This window comes from Sturnus vulgaris, chromosome 2, assembly GCF_052056855.1.
Source record: "Sturnus vulgaris isolate bStuVul1 chromosome 2, bStuVul1.hap1, whole genome shotgun sequence".
NCBI lineage: Eukaryota > Metazoa > Chordata > Aves > Passeriformes > Sturnidae > Sturnus > Sturnus vulgaris.
This window is the reverse complement of record NC_142244.1, coordinates 16,383,534-16,402,867: the sequence shown is the minus strand read 5'-3', so window position 1 is coordinate 16,402,867 and position 19,334 is coordinate 16,383,534. Positions and strand designations below refer to the sequence as shown.

Below are 19,334 nucleotides of genomic sequence, written 5' to 3'. Positions count from 1 at the left end.
AGAAGATTAATTGCTCTTCTAGCATTACCTTAGCAGTTAGCACTTTTTGTGGTGTTAAACATGTTTTTCATCTTTAAACCCAAACCATGAAATACAGCTCTGAGTTTCATATAAATGAGTGTACAAGAAGAAAGGAAAAGTCTTAATTTAGTGAGGGGAAAATATCACCCATGTATAGGAGGTGTCTTGCTTTAAAGTGGAAAGAGAGGCTAATTTTTATTAGCGCTGCCCATCTGGTGCATAGCAATGAATACCTTCAAAACGATATTTTAAATAATTTTAGGACTATAATATGTATAATAGTATTATATTATAAACAAGAGTAGATACAATTGGCTTGAGCTATTAGTGGATAAAAAGCAATAGCATTCGATAAGCAGCATCTTTGAATTTACACTGCCCCAACCAGGATTTTTAATGCATAATTGTAGTAATGTACTTTGACTAATGAAACACTGTACTTTTTCCTTGCCTGAAAATATTCCCTTCTGAAATTTTCCTGAGTTGCAGAGTTCTTACTTAAGAAATAACTCACTTGAATGTGAAGTAAACAACTGAAATTTATGTAACTCATACTTTAGTAAGTTAGGATAGAAAGTTGCTTTCAGTCACTGGTTTCCATTATGTGTGGGGGATTTGACACCAGAAAGTCTGTTTTGAATTTGGCTGCTAACCTTGGCTGTTCACAGCCCTTGCTGCTGACTTCTGTTTGTTCTGTTCTCTGTAATCTTTCATCTTGGCCAAGATCAGTATCATCAAAGATTTAATTTTTTTGAGTTACTTTATGATGGCTAAAACCATGAAATCAAAAAGCCATTTCTGTTTCTTTTAAAAGTTTAGCTTTCCTGGTTTAGGAGCAAAATAAGAAATTTGATCCTGGTTTTCCAGAAGACAATGAAAAATATGAAAAAAAATACTTGGCTTAATTAATTTCAGGATTTCACAGAGAGGAGCTATCAACATCTTGTTGGTAATTTTTAGCAGTTCTGCTATTAGTAGTACTTTCCCTATAGTATGACTGAAACAAGTATTAGTTTCTTCTTAATCTTTACTGGGCTGCTGCAAGGATTCCCTCTCACTTTCTTGCAGAATTTACTCTTTGGTTCGCAGAGTTCCAAAAAGCCCTTTTTTGTTGCTTTTTAAAAAATTATTATTATTATTTATTTTTGCAGCAGCTACAGCAGTGATTTTCTGTTTCTCTTCTGCGAGGGGTATCTGACGTGCAAAGGTCGACTAGTAATGTGCACTTGCCTAGAAATAATGTGCTGAGTTTGTAACTACTGGAGAAAATAATTTGGCACGGAGCTCTTCTCGTGCACCTCCCCAGCACGGAGAACAATCAGGCACCAGCTGAAAACAGCGACTGCCAAAAGCGCATTTGGATGAAGTGGGTGTTTCTGGGTGGTAGAGTCATGTGCTAACAAGTGTGACTGCATCACTAAAACAAATGCATTTTTGAGTCCCCAAGCTCTTTGTGAGGGATATGCTATCCTCAAGAGGAAAGGACACCAATGAAGCATCTGGCAGGGAAGAAAGGCAAAAAATCTGAGTACAGAATAACGAGGTGTATCTAACTGCTTGCTGTTAGTAAAAACCATCCACCTGAACTGGATATCGTGTTCACTGCTGCTTCAGGATCCATTCTCTGCAAAAGCTGAAGTGGGAGTGGGTCAGCTGCTCCAAATCCAGTTCTCTGGGTGTTGGAAGAAATCTAAACTGATATGTGGGCAGCAAGCAGCAATGGGGAGGGCAGCTGCAGCAGGGATAGAGACCCAGGAAGCTTTGTGCAAACTCTGGAGGACATGTAAACCTTTTCTCTGAACTACACACACAGTCTTCTTACAGAGGTGGGAAACCAGACACATTTTTTTTTCTCTTTGCTGAGACTCAATTCTCACAGGGCATAGAGCTATTTGCAAAAAAATCTTAGCTCCAGTGCATAAAATCTTGCTCCATTGTGCTCTTTGAACCTGGTGCTGAGGTCCAGTGGAAGCCTGTGTGCTTCTTGGGGAGGGAAAACAGCATTCTGCAGACATCTTAACCTCTGTCCATTTTGAAAGGGGAATTATTTTCTTTTTTTTCTGGATGCATCACATGCATGGGTAAATGCTAGAGATGAAATTATACTGTGTGGTGCTGTGTGGGGAAGTGTTTGGCACAGTGGGTTCTGTAAGGAATGAGTGATGAGTCGCAGTCAGACACCAAGAAATGATGGTCCACAAGCCGCAAGTGCTTTTAATGGAATAACTGCCCACTTGTTTGATCAGATTTCTTGTAGTTGCCTCTCCCATTGCTGCGTTGAAAGGTGAGCAGATACAGCTCAGTGAAAACAATACAAAAAGAAACAACCCCTGGATCTTGAGAAATGTTTAGCAGCTTAATTATTTTCAGAGTATAATACTGTTAACAGTCCATAAATGACAGCTATTTTCTGTTTATCTACATGTGGTTCCTTCTTTGAGATTCACCCATTATTATTTAAATGAGTATTTTAAGTATCTTTTCTCCTGAAAAGCAGCCCCTATTTTTCCTTCCAATCTGATTTCACAAGATATTGTCAAACACCTTACGAGTAAGAGGATAAACAATATAGTCTGTACTCCAGCAGCCATAAAGGGAGAGGCAGGGGGAGAGAAATGAATTCCCCTGAGACACCCAGGGTTATGACTCAGGAAATGTGGGAAACAGAGGTCTTCAAGAGTGAATGATTTAGTGGGGTTTTCTGTGCTAATCTGCTAATCCTTTTGGAAAGCTAAATTTCATGGCTCTTTCTGGAGACAGCAGGACACAGTTGATGCTGAGAGCAATTTTTTCTCTCAGCATAATGCAGCCAGTGCTGAGGTCATGGGGGCTGCAGAGGCTGTGCTCTGACTGCAATGGTAATAAAGCATGCTGGTTTGTACTGAGCATGAGCCAATTCCACTCGGTCGCATCCCAGTATCTTCAAAATTTAGCTGTGCCACTGCTGTGCTAGAGCTCCATGGTGTCACAAGTGAGCTTTCCATTAGATTCCTGGCTGTGTTGAAATCAACGGCAAAGCAAATGCACTGTTTCTGGTGATTCTGAATAGCATTTCATTTGGACCTTGATGCAGAAGCAGAATACAGTAAATTGCAAGTGACAGAAACAAATTAGTTCAAGTTTCAAACCTCGTCATCTTGCAGAAAACCCTTTTCACAGCTGTTGTGTCAGCTGATAGCTAGTGGGGGAAATACAAAAATTATTACAAACTACAAGTTTGTAATACAGAGGGGGGAGAGAAATGACAGTGATGATTTTTTTTCCCAGTGTTTTCCTATTTTTTTTTTTTTTGGTTTAATGCAAACCCCTGAAAGTCTCTTGGAAGAATAACTGCAAGGGCCAGTGACACCTCTCCCCAACTAAAGGTGACCATGGTTCTGTCATGTCTCAGTTCCTTTATGGTGTCTCTAGGCTGGTGGCCCAGGTGCTAAACTGGAGCACCTTTGCAGGAGATTGCTGCTGCTGACAGTGAGGTTTGTAGTCCCTCTTCCTGTGGGGCAGCACTGAATGTCTGACAAAGAATTTGGAGCTGGGCTCTTAGTGACAGCCTGAATCTGTTTGTCGTGAAAAGTGCAAAATCTGGGCTTTGGTGTGAGTCTTAACAATTTAATGGTTTGGCATCTAGAGCATGTCAATCAGGATTGGCCAGGCTGCCATCTTTCAGGCCTTGGAAGGGATTTGTTCATAGAGGTCATCTTTGACTAACTAAGTTAGAGAATGGGATGTGGATGGATGCTCAGGGGGAAGGAGGGGTTTAGAGGTGAGCTTCTCAGTGATCATCCCACAGGATCCCCTGCCCAGGTGTGCAGTGCATACTGAGGTCACTCCCTCTTTCCCTGATGCAGAAGGGTGCTGCACTGCCTTTTCCAGAGACCCACACTGCCAGCACTGTGGAGCTTTCTCACTTGCTTGGAAAGGGAGCACAGCCCTGGTGCTCGGGGCAGTTGAGAGAAGGCTCAGGGGTATCAGACTTCTGAGGGTGGAGGGCTGAGCCTGCTGAGCTGGAGCTGTCAGCCCCAGTTCTTCAGACCTCACTAAGCCACCCCCCATCAGCAGTGCTCAGCCCTGGCATGAGCTGTGGCTGGTTTGGTGCTGCAGGCCACAGGTTCTGTGCCTGGCTAGGCATGAGGACATGGAGAAAAGAGTGTCTCCTTGTCTCCTGCTTCTCTCCCTTCTCCACAAGGAGAACCAGCTGCTCTTTATGAGCCTTCCCTTCCCCATGGAAGCAGTGCCTCAGAGCACTGGGCACTCCATGTACCCAGCTCACTGGAGGTGCCCCAGATATTTGGCTGTTTCCCTTGGGGATCACATCTGCTGTGGGTGTGCAATGGCAAAGAGGTCCCAATACTGGCTTGTCATGAAACTGGTAACCCATGAAAGCCCCTTGCCTGCTGCTGGGGTGCTGTGTAACCCAGGGAAATCCATCTATGGGACAAGTCAAGGCTGCAGCTCGCTCAGCTGACTAATATAGGATGATGGTAGATATATTTAAAGCTACTGCCCTTGGCTGTGAATGGCTTGGCTCTATGTTGCAGGCTTGTGCCAGACTATTAAAATCACACTGTCATTCCATGGTGTATTTTCTATCTTATATCAGTAGGGTTTAAAATGTGTATGTTTTACTTAACATTTCATTGATGACTGAGGGTTCCTTTAAAAAAGTTTTGTTTCTTTGTCTACTTCAAGTGCATATTTCCTTCAAATATAAGATAATACCTTATGCTTCAAGTTAGGCAGCTGTGCAAATCCCAGTTGGATCAGAGCTGCAGTATGCTACCTCTTTTTCTAGAGCAAAACCAATCCCAGATGATCCATCTCTTTAAAACTTGGGCAATTAATGCTCCCAATATTACCTATACAAAAAAAAAGTCATTATAATGTAAATGCAGAGTCTTGGTGCTTTGCCTTAAATACAACAAATGCCATCTCAGTTATATAAATTTATACAGGTTAAAAAACAATGACTATGTTCTCCTTATATGAAAGAACACTCTTAAAGGTATTGCCCGCACCGTACAAGCTTCTGGAAGGCTTTCTTGAAATCTTCATTAAAGATTGTGTAGATTAAAGGGTTAATAAGGGAGTTTATATATCCCAGCCATGCTAGGAAATTAGACATGTCTTCTGAGATGTGACATGTTTCACAGGTATTAACAACTACTTCTTTTACAAAAAACGGGAGCCAGCAGATCACAAAAGCCCCCAAGATCAAACCCAGTGTCGTTGCTGCCTTTCGCTCTCTTGTGCTGGAGATTCTCTGTTTTTTCCAGGACTTCTCGTGCTTGGATTCAGACTTGGGGCTTCGCAGGGTGATGTTGATTTTATCGGAGCTCACCAGGGCATCTGAGGTTTTCTCTGTTGTGCTGGGCATTGAAGCTGATTTGGTGCTTCTTTCACCTGTGTCCAAAAGGACCTGTCCATTCACTCCCTCCTCCCTCACGATCCGGCTGACACTTCTCCTGTGAAATGTCTTTGCTGCTTTGTAGATCTTGTAGTAAAGGATCAGGATCAAGGCCAGCGGGATGTAGAAGGCGCCAAACGTGGAGTAAATGGTGGAGACGATGTGGTCGTGTTTGATGATGCATTCGTCCTCCCTGCTGGTTGTCTGGTGCCTCCAAAACAAAGGGGGCATGGAGATAAAAATGGATATGATCCATACAACTGCTATCATGATGCCAGCATGCTTAGGTGTCCTTTTCCGGGCATATTCCACGGCATCCGTGATTGCCCTGTACCGGTCCAAAGCGATGGCGGAGAGGTGCAAGATGGAACAAGTGCAGCATGTGATGTCCACGCTCAGCCAAATGTCACACACCACCTGCCCCATGATCCAGGTCTCCTTGACAATGTAGACAATGCTGAAGGGCATCACCAGGACTGCCACAAGGAAGTCAGTCACTGCAAGAGAGCAGATGAGATAGTTGGCGGGGTGGTGGAGCTTTCTTGTCACAATTATGGCAGTCATCACGAGAGAATTGATGGCCGTTGTCATTAGAGCAAGCACAGACAGGGTAATGGAAACAAGAATCTTGGATGTTGCCCATTTGAAAGGTTCTTCTGCTGTACTGTTTTGCTCAGTTGAGTTTATTAAATCCATGTTCCCTTTTAAAGACGATCTTTACCCGTAGCAGTTACCTGTTTGAAAAGTAAAAACATTCAGGTAATGCACCCTTGATTTTTGTCATCTTAAAAGACTGTGGACCCTAGGGTGACAAGAAGTTCAAACTTATCATTAGAAATTATTCAGGCTCCAAACTCTAGCCTGGTTCCTTGAGCGGCTAAAAATACTTACTTCCCCTCCAGCTAAAAGCACTTATCTGGAAATCTTTGTAGAAGAGTCCTGAAACTGGTTAAATGTGAACAACCTCATCCTAAAATAAGCACTAATGCTACTTTTAGGCTCGTGCTGTCTGCTCCACTAAGCAATGTAATGACTGTTGAAAACATTAATCCAGCAGGCATAATGCTTATTTTCCCCATATAAACTCATTTCCCCCATCAATAAATGACTCATTCCTCGTGTATTAGCTAAACATGAGATCTCTTAACATAGTTTTGAAGAGGAAACAGAAATGTGAAGCATTGCCACGTCTTAGGATGTGTGCTGGTTTGTATACACAGCATACAAACAGGAGAAGAAAAAAAAACTGTGCGATCAAAGTGTCATTTTACATCTTCCTCTTACACATCAATAAAATGAAACAGCTTGATATGTTTTAAAGCTTCAAATGGTTCACTTATTGTCTAATTGAAGTATTATACATACATACATATATTAGAGTCCTGAGAACATCTTTAATTTTCCTCAGGTTTTGCTGTTCTGTGGTATCTGCCAAAGGAAACTGCAGAAAACTTGGATGCTACTTGTTCTGCTAATGACTCTATGGAAATAGCTTAACTCCTCCTATGGCTCTGCAGGAAGGAAAATGCAGGGAAATACTGATTAAATAAGCTCTTGGCTGTGTTCTGGGGATATGTTCTTATCAGGAAGAGTTTCTGAGTACCCTGCAGAGTGCAGCTGAATTGGAATTTCCAGCTTTTTACTGTGAGTGACAAGCTCTACTCTAAAGGGGATCAGGCATCATCCTCTAGTGAGTATTGACCTGCCATTTCTTGTGTAAGATCTACTTGATGAACACCTATGTTGGGTTATCTCTGACAGATTGAGTGTACTGAATTGCACTTATGTTACATTGGGTACCATGTAGGGAAATATGTGAAATTAGGGAATAACTTTTCTTTCAGAAATTTGGTTTTATTTACATAACTAAAGCTTTTTGATATTATGCTGGAGTGGCTGAAAAAGAATCTCCATTTGCTTTTTATAGCCTTGGACCCAACTCACTCACTTGATTTGATATTTTAACTCTGACAGTGCTTAATATACTACTGACTACTCAAAAATGTTTTTAGCACTGGTTGACCAACATTTGATTGAATGGAAGCATAAGGAAAGGAAATATATTTTATATGATTCTATTTACACATGCTGTACAGATTCTTGTCCTGTACATGAGCTGATCACAACATGTGGGTGCTTTCTGTGTTCCTTTCTCTGAACTTGAAATATACTTTACAAACGTAAAAATAGATCTTTCATCATGTCAGTATCACCTTTAAACCTTCTGAATCCACGCTAATTTCTATTCTGTAGATATTTTTGTCTATAACTACCTGCCTTCTAGGGAAAGAACAGATACACATATCCTATTATCTGGTGAATGGTCAATGTCTGCTAAATAAATCTTCCTTTTCAAGCTTGTGCAAATACATAGGAAAAAAGAGTTTATTGGGAAAATCTAACATATCTGTTGATATTTAGCAGTTGATCATACTTTAAAACAGTTACTCATTATGGTTAATCACCTTATAAATTTCTAACTCTTTGGATATCAGTCCTTAATTGCAAGCAAGGCAAAAGCAATTTAGAGCTAATGAAAGCTGATTAATCGTTTTTGAAAGATTCTTCAGTTTGAGACAGTGGAGTAAGGAAGATAGTATGGGTAGATTTGTAAAAGTGGTGTGTACGAATAAGGAGTTTCCTTAGTGCTGCTGTGATTTGGAGGCTCTTTCTGAGAAGCACAGTGGCAGAAATATGCTGGCTTGCACATTTCTGTGCAGTGATGATGCCTCTCTGTGAGGAGGCAGAGCCATGCAGAGGGCTGTGCTGCTTAGGACTGCCAGTCACAAAATTTGGTGGCTTTCCTGGTCGAGTGGGTTGGGGATCCTTTTCTAACTGGTGGGAATTTGTGCAGCCTTACTGGGTGATCATTAGCTAAAAATATTGCTTTATAAATATGTGGAGTCAAAGCATTGGCAGTATTCGAGGACTGCTGCTTCTTTCTCTTTTGGTAATGGCCAGAGTGACCTAATTCTAGATTTTTTTTCTAAAGAGGAACTCAGTTCAGTCACTGCTATGGCTGGCTTCTGTCCTCAGCAGGCAACCAACTCACTTTTAGGAGTATGAAGGGTGATCCTGTAGACAGTACACGGGATTAGGATGCAGGAGAGCCGGCCTGTGCTCCTCTGCTTTAGTCTTTCCTTGTCAATTTTTGAGCAAATTCATTACAGTGCTTCCTCTAATTCACTGTAAAACAAGAGAAATTCCCTGGAACCTTAGTTTGTTTATTTATATTGCTTTCTTTTAGTAGCATGATTTATCTCTTGTGGAATGGGTTTAGCAGTGACTATTTTAAGCATGCAACTATTTTCAGAAGAATTACTACAGTCCAGATGTTTGTAAAGCCACTTTTGTGGAGCTGGCAACTCAGTGCCCCTCTTGTAGAATCTATCAGCTTATCACTGATAACTCAAATTCCATGGCAGCTGCTCTTGCTGCAGATGGAAGTGTTGTCATTTATTATTACCTTTTCAATACTCAGCTGTTGTTGGAAAACTCTGAAAAGACTCAAAATTTTGATTACATTACGTTGTCCTGAATTTAAGACTGGTGAAAATGGTGTCTTTTACTTTATTCATTATTTATTTATTATTATTTATGGTTGTTGAACAAGAGCTCTGTAAACAAAGGAAGCTGCTGTTCACCTAAGATAGCATGTCTCTTATCTTGGACACAGGAACATTATTATTTTGGAGGAATTAGCCACTTCTACAAATCTTTTTTCCTTCCCTTCTAGATCTGGCAAATTAAGGTGACCTGAATGTAAATGCTTCCTTGTCTGTAAACACACACATATATCATCTTGCTGATCATGTTTAGAAGACACGGGTGAAAATGTCTGGGCAGCCTTATCATAGAAGTAAACATTGAATTTGTCTAGTGGCCACTCAAGGAAAATGGATGTTGTTGGTGCTTCAGCTTTTCCACCTTCCACCAGGCTTCAGCTGGCTTCGAAATGAAACACTTCACTTGCCAGCAGGACTCTCTTGCTCTGTTGGCTACTCTGACCTGCAAGCCAATTGGATCTAAACGTTTTTATGAGGCTTTATAAACTTGTACAAATCCTTCCTAATGTGACTGTGTGTCTTTAGATAACTGACCAGGTGTTGTACTAAAGATAATGAGCTTCATCCATCATAATAAGTGTGAGTAGAAGGAAATATTGCTGCTTTGGATTAAAAAATCCATTCTAGAAAGATGAGCTTGTACTTGGATCTGATGTAGAACATGTACTTTGAGCTTGAACCCTGGTGTCCCAACAGAGGAGGAAGGGTAGAGGGACACTTTTACTTGATTCTTGGTGTCCTTAAATTCTTTCCTGCCAATAACTCTTGCAAAGGCTCCTAAAGCCACAGTGCATCCCTGGGACAAGGCAGGGAAGGTTTGTAGGGGAAGTTCCTTGCCAGCTGAAGGCTGCTGCAACCCACCTGCCTTTCCTGGAACGTGAAGTAGATGTCTGTCAGCAGATTGAAGTGCAAAGCAGAAATTATGAGGTTGCCAAGTCTCTTTACCCAGTCTGCATTTCTGCTTGCTTTAAATCTTATTTTTTCTTCTTTTCCCCCACATCTGCAATTTAACCCAGACGTAGAGTTATTTCCTGTTCTTAATCTGTCAGCAAATATTTGTATATGCATGCTAAAGTAATGCTTAAGATTCCCTGTTTGGGTGATGCTGTCGAGTCCATGGGGTTGAGCACAGTCTAGACCTGAAATGTATTGGCAACTGGAAGAATATCTTAAAAGCTGTTTAGGTTTTGCTGGATGAGTCTTCACAGATTGGAGTTATTTGTAATTTCCACTTGTAAAAGGTCACAACAGACCTAGAAACACAGACGACAAATAACCACAAAATTACAGATAAATCAATTGAACTAATATAAACTAATATAACTAAAGATAACGTGGAATTCTGTCCCCCAAGCACGCTTCAGGAGAAGCACGTGCAAATAAACAGGCTTTGCAGCACGCCCTGAATACCAATATAACACAAGAAGGAAAAAAATCTGAGTCCTGGAGGGATAGGTACCTCCGTGTCTGAGCACAGGCACTCTGATTTCTTACAAAATGGCAAAGGAAAATCCCTTTCTGTGCCTTGAACCACGATTTGGTGCTTTTCTTAGCTGTGTAGCAGTCTAAAAAGTCCTGCTGTTGGCAAAATGATGTGCTGCAGTATGCTTTGTGTCAGACACAACAAAGATTATGCTTGCTTTAAATTTTCTGGATGTCTCCTTAAATTCATTCAGCCAGCAGAAATAATCCCAAATGGCTAAAATGACAAAGTCTGATAGACTTAGCCCTGAAAATTACTGCCCCAAATGTCTGCTCTGTCGTGTTATTGCTCGTGGAGCAAAACCAACAGAGTTATGTAGTGCTTCCACTGAAGCAGCTGAAATGCAGAGTCTGAAGCCTTCCTCAAGCTGCCAGGGAAGGGGAATTTGCCCTCTGACACTGGGTGCTGACAGGAGAGATGCAAGCACCAACTCGAGCAGGACTGGAATGAAGACAGTGCTGTCTGCTAAAAGGGAAGCACTGGAATAGCTCTGTCCTCATGTCCCTGGTGTAATTAACTCACCTTCATGTTTCCTACTGTGATTCCTTTGCCAGGTTCTCTGCTTGTGTCTCTAGGACTGCAGTGTAGTCCCAGACTGCCTGTCAAGCCTGCCTGGAGGATCCTTCCCTGGCTTGTTGTCATCATATCTGTAGCAACCACTGCATCTGCTTATGTGGAAGAATGTGATGTTCAGAGAGTAATTATGCATTCCTTGCTGCTTCTAACGTTGAAGTTAAGGGTTTAGCTTTCGGTCTCCTTTTGGAAAATTAGTCACTTGCCTGTGTTTGCTCTTTATTTCATGTCCCTCTGCCATCTGTTTTAATCTAGCTGAGGGGTGGGGGGGGAGGGAAGGAAGAACAGCAAGAACACAGGATGATGGACTTGCTTATATAACACATGACTCCCAAATCCAGCTTCAGTTCTTGGGTGGTCACAGAGTGAACCTGTTATGATTTGATAATTTTTTGGCTGGAGAAAGAAAAAATTTCATCCCCCTATTCATAGTTCTCCAGAAGAGATGACAGTGATTTGTTTCTATAATTTGCTAGATGAAGTGATTTGGTTTCCTCTCTTATTTGAGGTTGGTCTGAACCCCTAGTCCAGATCTCTCAGGATAATGACCTGGCTAGTTGACTGTTGTGTTGCATATGTTGTGGAAGAGCCCCAGAGGATCAGGTCCTGGACAACAGTGCCCATGGGAGCTGTTTCCTGCCATCTTTTCTGATGCTGATGCTCATAGCTGTTTAAATAAATAAATGTATGTGAGAAATAGTGTTTGAGCTCCCCATCTCCTAGTGTGTGAGCTCTACACTGAGCAGAATGGCACATTTATGATGGTGATGTTCTGTAAAGACAAAATCCCACGTAACCACGTGGCCACCACCCTTTCCTTAGAGGCACATATCCCCTTGGACTTGGGGCTGGGATCTGAACTCGAACTCTCCATAACATAGGTGGGCCACTCACTTCCCATCCCTACCCTTTGGCATTCATCCTTTGTTTAGTTTGGATCTAATATGCCTGAAATGTTGCATTCAACCAAAAATTTTCTGTATTAAGAAGAAGTATAAAGTTTTTACTTTAGTCCTGCTGAAGAAAAGCCAAGATTCCTGTTTGTGGATTTTTTTCTTTTCTTTTCTTTTTTATTGATTGGTAGTAAATTAAAGAAGTGACTAATGACCCATTTTTAATCTAATTTGTGCAACTAGTTTCTTACTAGACAGGAGTGGCTTGTTTCATTGTTATCAATGAAAATTTATATTAAATTTATACAGGGGGTAGAAAATGCAGAATGGCTTTGGTTGTGTTCCAAAAAACTGCCTTTTCAAGTAAGGGCTTGAAACCTGTAGGAATCACAAAGCAGTGCTGGAGCAAGGAGGTCAAGAGGCAGTTTTAGTTTGCTTGAACAGTCATAAAATGCAGCCTTGTTTCTCCCACTTCCCACTCATCCTTCTGTTGTGAAGCCATGTGTTCTTAGACAGCCCTCTGAGAACACTTGTGTGTGCAGCTGCAAGTCCCAAACCTCCTTCACTGACAGACCTCTCTCTGAAACTCTTTTACAAAAAGGAGGTTCAGTAAGAAAACAATCAATATTTTCAAATGTGTGCCTGGAAAATATCTCTATTTCAATCTATAATGTAAGAAAATATAATTTTCAGACTATACCCTGGTTCAACAGTTGGGCAATTATTTTTCTGTTGTGTGATCACCAGGACAGCTTTGAGGGAGTATTGGTCTGAGAAGAGTTTGCTGGAAGAGGAGTGAAGGTGACACATTCCTGTGTTCCTCCTCTGCAGCAGGATCCTGTGTGACACAAGAACAGCTCAAGTCTGTGGCTGATCACTTACAGTTAGGACAGATGGCAAAATTCACTTAATCTTTAATCTCATCTCTGACTAGTTTTTGGAGACTGATGCTGTTTTAGATAGTATTTGTCTTACTGGGTATTTCTCTGTATTTCTTCTTACTGTGTCATTTGTCTTTGTTCTAGTCCTCACCTGATCATCTTGGAGACTGAAGGTCTTTTCCCTTTGATCTTATTATCCATATGGCATGGGATAATCCTATCAGATGTAAACTCTGCATTGGGTTTGCCCTAAACAGCATTTTTCTAACATTTCCTTTATCAGGACTGAGTCAAGTCAGACTATTTCCCTTGAATGATGTGCATGTAGCCCTAGCCAAGAAGTACTTCAAGCAAAACAAACAAGTCCTTAAAGCTGAGGATTTTGGAATAGGTAGGGATATTAAGAGCATCAACCTTTTAGAGGAAGTAGAACTCAAAATGTTTTGGTTTTTATTTTTTTTTTCCTAGTCTCCATGGGAAAGACAGAGAGGAAAGCTACCAGAAAAGCAGGAAGAATTTGTGGAAAGTTTTCTCAAAGTGATGTATCCATGGCACAGGATTTTGTTGTGGAGGAATTTTTGATTTTTTTTCTTTTAGACAATGCTTTTCCACCAGAGGATACCAGGCTGCCTTGCCTTGATGACCTGTACACTTAGACTGGGGGCTGTCATTCGAAAATTCAGATTCTGTGCCTTCAAACTTAGATCTATACTAACCAGGACATGATTTTTGCTATATTCTGCATGGGGGGCCACAATGCTGATACAATACAGAGAACTATTCTTGGACCTGCTTTCTCCTGCATGAAGGCAGAGTGTTAATGTGGGCAGGTAACTGATCAGACTTTCCTTGAGCACCACAGGATAACCAGGAAGTCCTCATCTGCTACTTTCATGTGCTTTTCCAGTTGTGTGGAGTTTTTGTTGTTGGGTTTGTTTTTTTTCCCTGTTTGTTTGTTTGGTTATAATTTTTTTTAGGGATTTAAATCCTAGCACTGACACAACTGAATATTTTAGCCAGAAGAATTATGTTCGCTCAGTGAGTTGGCATAAATGCTAATGGCAGAAACCCCATTAGTTCCAGGGCTGTTTAAACCATCTGTGTCTTGAGATCTGGGATGCAGCTATGCTGGCAAAACCTCTCTAGTGCAGATTGGGCTTTGGCTTTACTCCTTTTCAGTTTCCAACTGCTCTACAGCTCTTGAGCATGCCTTTCTCTTTACTTCAACTTCTTGCTGCACTGCAATGTGATTCTCTTTAAATGCATCAGTGTTAGGCAGAACAAGTTTCAGGACAGCCTGCACGAAATCAAGCGTGTGGTGAGGGGAGAGTAGATCACGTGCAAGAGCTGTGAGGAGCACTTGAGGAAGTGGGATGGCTGGGAAGGATGAGATGGCTGGGCAGGATGGCTGCTGGAGTACCCCTACTCAGTATTTGCACGTGTCTGTATCCCACACTGGTGCTGGATTGCATTGGAATGACACAAGTATACAGCAACTTCCTTGTAAGAGCTAAGATGCATCAAATGGGACATCCACACGGTGAGGTGGAAGTCAGGCTGTGGGATTTCTGAGATTTCTGGCAGGTTTCCTTGGCTAAGTGTGTGTCTGCAGCAGTGAGGATGAGAGGAAGGCAAACTGCAGCAGCTGCCACCGGTCCAGACTGGCAGCTGGTCTGGAAATGATTTGTGCGTGGTCAGGACTGGGAGCCCAGCAAAATCTCCCAAGATGCTAATTTCAGCAGAGAATGACTGTCTCTGTGGTCAGCTGCCATCAAAGCTTGCTGAATACTTTCTGGAAACGTTCAGCCTTGGGTGTATTTTTAGGGGTACAACACTCTCCAGAAAGCTTGTAGCAGTAGGACAGTGTAAAAAGTGTCCAAACACAGAAACAAGGATTTATCTTGGGAAGCTTCCTGGATCTGCCAGGTCTCTTGTTGTAGATGCTGTGATTACTAAATCAGCTCTTAAGCTCTCTAATACTTTGTGAACTCCTTTTCATTTCTGATAGGAAAATAACAGACTGTCACACGCAACTTTTTTCCTTTGCATAATTCAGATGCAGTTGTGACACTTGACACACAGCACAGATGACTGTGAATCGCTCCTTAAAATTTAAACAGATGATTCAGAATTAATTATGAAACCCAACCTTATAGTTGTCCTAGGAAATTCAGTACAGATGATCATTGTCTAAGATCACCCAGCTCCAGTTGATCCCCAAAATTTTTCATTGATAAAGCAGCCAAAGAATCTTGAATGATAGCCTAAGGAAGCACTTCAAAATTTTTGTTTCTCCTGTTGTTAATTTTTTTTTCCTTTGAGAATCTATTGATATTGGCTTTCTAAGATCTTTTAAAATATAACTTTGTGATTTTGAAAGCTTTCAGTACTGTACAGAAGTTTAGGTACAACTTTGTCCTAGGGATTCTTGTAGGCAGCACTTCAGCTTTTCGTTTTGAGTAAAAAAAACCTATGCAGTTTCCAAAAAAGGTTGTGCAAATCTAACTTTTAGATTTAGATTCTAATTATAACATAAAGAGGAAATAATTCTAGCAGCTGATTTCTCCTTAAGTTGTATGCTGAGAAAATGAAATTTGTGTTTTTATATGACAAGAACATTCTTTGAAAACTTAGTGCACATTTGCAATGTATTTCAATATATTTCAAAATGACTGTTTAAAAAAAGCTGTTTGACCATACTTGCACAGGATAACACGAAATATCAGTTTGGTTGTGAAAAGAAGCATTAAGCAGGCTATCTATCTAATTGCCCAAATCCACAGAAGGCACATCAGTGCTCTGAACTGCTGCAGGAGAGTTCAGAAAACCTCTGGTGGATTCTCAGCAATTGCAGGCTTTCTGTGGCCCCTGTCGTTTCTGAGACAGAGCAAGATTGTAAGATGTACTTTCACATAATAACATGGTAAAAAGCAAGAGTAAAGGACAGAGGCAAATGGCTCAAGTGCTGATCTTCAGAGACTGGAAGAGGCCTGGAAAAATCAAAGGTGAGCCCTTGCTTCTGCATGATCCAGCTTGTTTGTTATGTATGGGAACAACAACATCGTGCTTAGCACTGCTGGAAATGCTGAATTTCTTTCCCTGGGTTGCTTACAGCCCAACTGTCACGTTGGGAAGCTGGAGGATTTCCCTATGGACTATAGCATGAAAAACTACTTTTCTACTAGGAGATTGGAAAAGACCAAATCATAACTTCAAAGCTGTCTGCTCAAAAATGCTTTTTCAATGTTAACCTCTGAAGCTACTGAAATTTATGGAAAAAGGCTTTTAACGTTTTAACATCAATGTACTGTTGACAAGCAATGAGAACTGTAGTACAGGTTCTCACCTTGTTTGCCCTTGTGTAGGTACACATGTGTATATTGCACCATATTTTTCCCCATCATTTCTGTATTTTCTATTTTAAGAAGTCATCATTGAAAACTACATTTCCTTAGTGTTCAAAATGCTTCTTTGCTCTTTGAAGCTGAAGAATGTTATAATGTTAACTCTTCTGGAAAGGAGCAAGGAACAGATTCAGGCAAGTGTTCACTTCTGTATAATACCTTGGGGTTTTTTTCCTCATTTCAAGTTTTCCTATTTTCAGCCACTAAATGCTGACATTACATTCTATGATTCTTTTTCCCCTTTATTTCTTTATTCTTTCAAATAATAATCTTTCGGATTTGACTTGTTCATATATACTAATATTCCCCCCTTGTCCTATGGGTTAGAGTCTTTCTCAAAAAGACACAGGTGGTTATATATGCATAAATTAGGAGGATGTTTTCTCTCATCAGTTGACCTGAATATCTAAGGCTTCAAGTAAGACTGAAGAGAAATATCCAGATCACCAGCTGTTGGAACAGGACAAATGGATGTGGTTGCCAGCATCTGAAGAAATTATATGTGTTTTTACATGGAAGCTCCATCTGTTTGTACTTGCTTAGCTCTGGGATTGAGGTTGAAAAATTCCAACTCCATAAGCTGCAGTTCCTGACTTCTACTGCAAGATTATTATTCTTTCTGATAATTCAAAAGGATTGTTTTAGACCCAGGCAAACAGTCACAGTATCTTCTACGTGCAAGGAGTTTATCTGAGTTTCTTTGTCCTCTCTGTTTCTGATAATGCCTCCTAATGAAAAAAAAAATCATTAGGCACTAATTTAGGCCATACAGCAAACTTTATCCTAGCATCTTAGAATCAGCTGTGGGAAATAACATTGCATTATACACTTACACATTTTCTTTTGATTAGTGCAGTATGACCTTGTTTGACCACAATATTGACTGTCAATATTCTCTATGCACTAGATAATAGGCAGCCCTGCCTGGAAGTACAAAACATAACCAATCATTCATCAACTATTCTAAGTCTAAATTCAAATTTTAAATTGGGAAAAAACCCTGTTAAAAACAGCATAGGAGCTTTCAGAAAATGTGTGATTTGTGGTAGTGTTGTAGGAGGTAAAAATGCGACGCACTAAAGTCCTTGCTTCCCTATTATTCTCAGCTAGTAGTTGAAAAAATGCTGCAGACCTTTAAATACCATGAAGATTTCTCTTATCTCAGTTGGAGATAAGATATTTTGTGGAAAGCAGGTGCAGAAGAGCACTGAAGAAAGAAGCAAAACCCCCCCAAGCCTAAGAAAAAAAAAAAACCCAAATAGAAAACAACAAAAAATCACCACAACAAACCAACCCCCAAAAATAAAATTTGACTACGTCTTATAACCATGAAATATGGCACAGGATCATTAGATTAACCTTTTGTTATGATGAAAAGCATTGCTGTAAGATGTTTTTCAGCTGTATTTAATGGGATCAGTAGGTTCATGCTCCTTATTACGTTGAAATGGGTAAAGATTTTAATTTAGATAAATGGGTACCTGACATGGTCTGTTGTTGTCATGGGTTTTTTGTTGTTTTTTTTTTTAATATATAACTGCTGCTTTTATGTTGGCTTCTGACTTCTGTGATGATTAACAGATAATTACTTTTCCTGTAGTGAGCAGTGCTAAATTTGGGTAGCAAGAAGGAATTATGTTCTTTGTGTGGATGTTGCAGCAGGTATGGTGGAGCTGGTGTCCGTGTGAGTAATCCTTGATAAAAGCAGCTGCATCTGCCCAGCTTAGAGAACTTGGCTGCCCTTTTTGGTTTGCCTCTGCCCGATTTAGAGAACTGTGTCAAAATGTGCCTCTTCAGGCCTGTGAAACAGATGAATCTCTTTAAAAGCTAGAGGTTGTTACTCAATTGGGAGAAGTTGGTATTGGTGCCAAAAGTGTTTTGGAAAGGTCCGTGTTGGATGCTGGAGCAGGACAATACAAATCAAGCTGGCCTTTTCCTGTCTCACTGATCTGATTTCTCTCTTCTCTACCAGGGCACCTGTATGCCACCTGGGCATCCACCCTGCATGCCCAGGATCCCACATGCCCTGCAGTGTCCAGCAGCTGGTGCCAAGCAGGGTGGTGGGATCCCTGCTGTTCCACTGTGACTGCTAGGAAATCGTGCTTCACCATGTACTAGGAGAGCTCGGTGAGTAAAAGACTTCAGCTTGTAAAATGGACAATCAGCACTTGTGCTTCATAAATACATTGAAAACTGTCAGCTCTGTAGATAGTGCTGGGATGGAAAGATTGAATTAAGGTGTAAAGTGCATTTAGGCTAGAAAGTATCCAGCTCAAATAATCTGTACAGGTTCCAGTTGTTCTTCCTTCAGTCTGAGTGTGGGATACTTTAATCACATCTGTTAAATTTCATCCAAGGTTGCTCGGATGCCGTGGTGTGGAGTGCCAGTAGTGACCCCCAGAAAGTTGTGCTGCAGAACCACTCAAAACCAACAATGCTCAGTATTTACAGGTGTCAGCATGGTCAAATGCTTGCACATTGCTCAAAGTAACCTTTTCAAAGACAAGTGATGATGAGAAGTCTGGGTCTCTGATAAAGTGAATGGCTGAAGCCTCAGGGAGCTGCTATCAGCAGCGCTGTGTTCGGGGCACAGCAGGTCCTCCTTTCTTCTTCTCTCATCCCCTCCTGTTTGTATAATGAAATGCAACAAAAAGGGGATTTGTTCACCAGATGCTTTGAACACAAGGGCAATTATTTATCAGTCCTTTTCCCCCAGTAATTCTTTTACAACTGGAAAAATAGATGCATTCCAGCCGGGGCTCCTTGCCCTGTGCCACTGACAGTCTCATACATGTTTTTCCATGTCTGTCTGAACAATTGCCAGATCAAGGCTTAGGGTCTGTAAGCCTTAATAGGTTTTAAGATCAGAACTGTTTGATTGTTACTTAATAATGTATTTTTTCAGTCTAATATAATTGAAAATTTTTACTGCCATGATAGTTGTTACAGAATACCCAGAAGGAGGATATTGAGCTGTCTGATTTACAAGAAGTTGGTGCCATTGTGGCTCTTCTTTTGCTCACATGTAAGAGAAGGGGAGAGGTGCTTTTGACCTTTTTTTCAACTGCTGAGAGTGTGCTTTCTTGAGTTTTTGTGTGGGTGAGTATGCCTG

General features: G+C 40.9%; 1 protein-coding gene across 2 annotated transcripts in view; it reads right to left on the bottom strand.

The window, feature by feature from the left end:
* Window positions 1-2,209: 2,209 nt before the first annotated feature.
* The window catches only part of HTR1F (5-hydroxytryptamine receptor 1F), a 102,764-nt gene continuing 85,639 nt past the window's right edge, over window positions 2,210-19,334 (bottom strand). Inside the window, exons 3-4 of one of the 2 annotated variants that reach the window (XM_088157903.1) lie at window positions 9,850-9,988; window positions 2,210-6,156 (exon numbers count right to left, since the gene is read on the bottom strand). In XM_088157903.1, coding sequence (XP_088014029.1) covers window positions 5,015-6,118 — 1,104 coding nt within the window. In that variant the 5' untranslated portion in view covers window positions 6,119-6,156; window positions 9,850-9,988 and the 3' untranslated portion in view covers window positions 2,210-5,014. The remainder of the gene's footprint in view (window positions 6,157-9,849; window positions 9,989-19,334) is intronic. The other variant, XM_088157900.1, reaches the window with a different exon arrangement.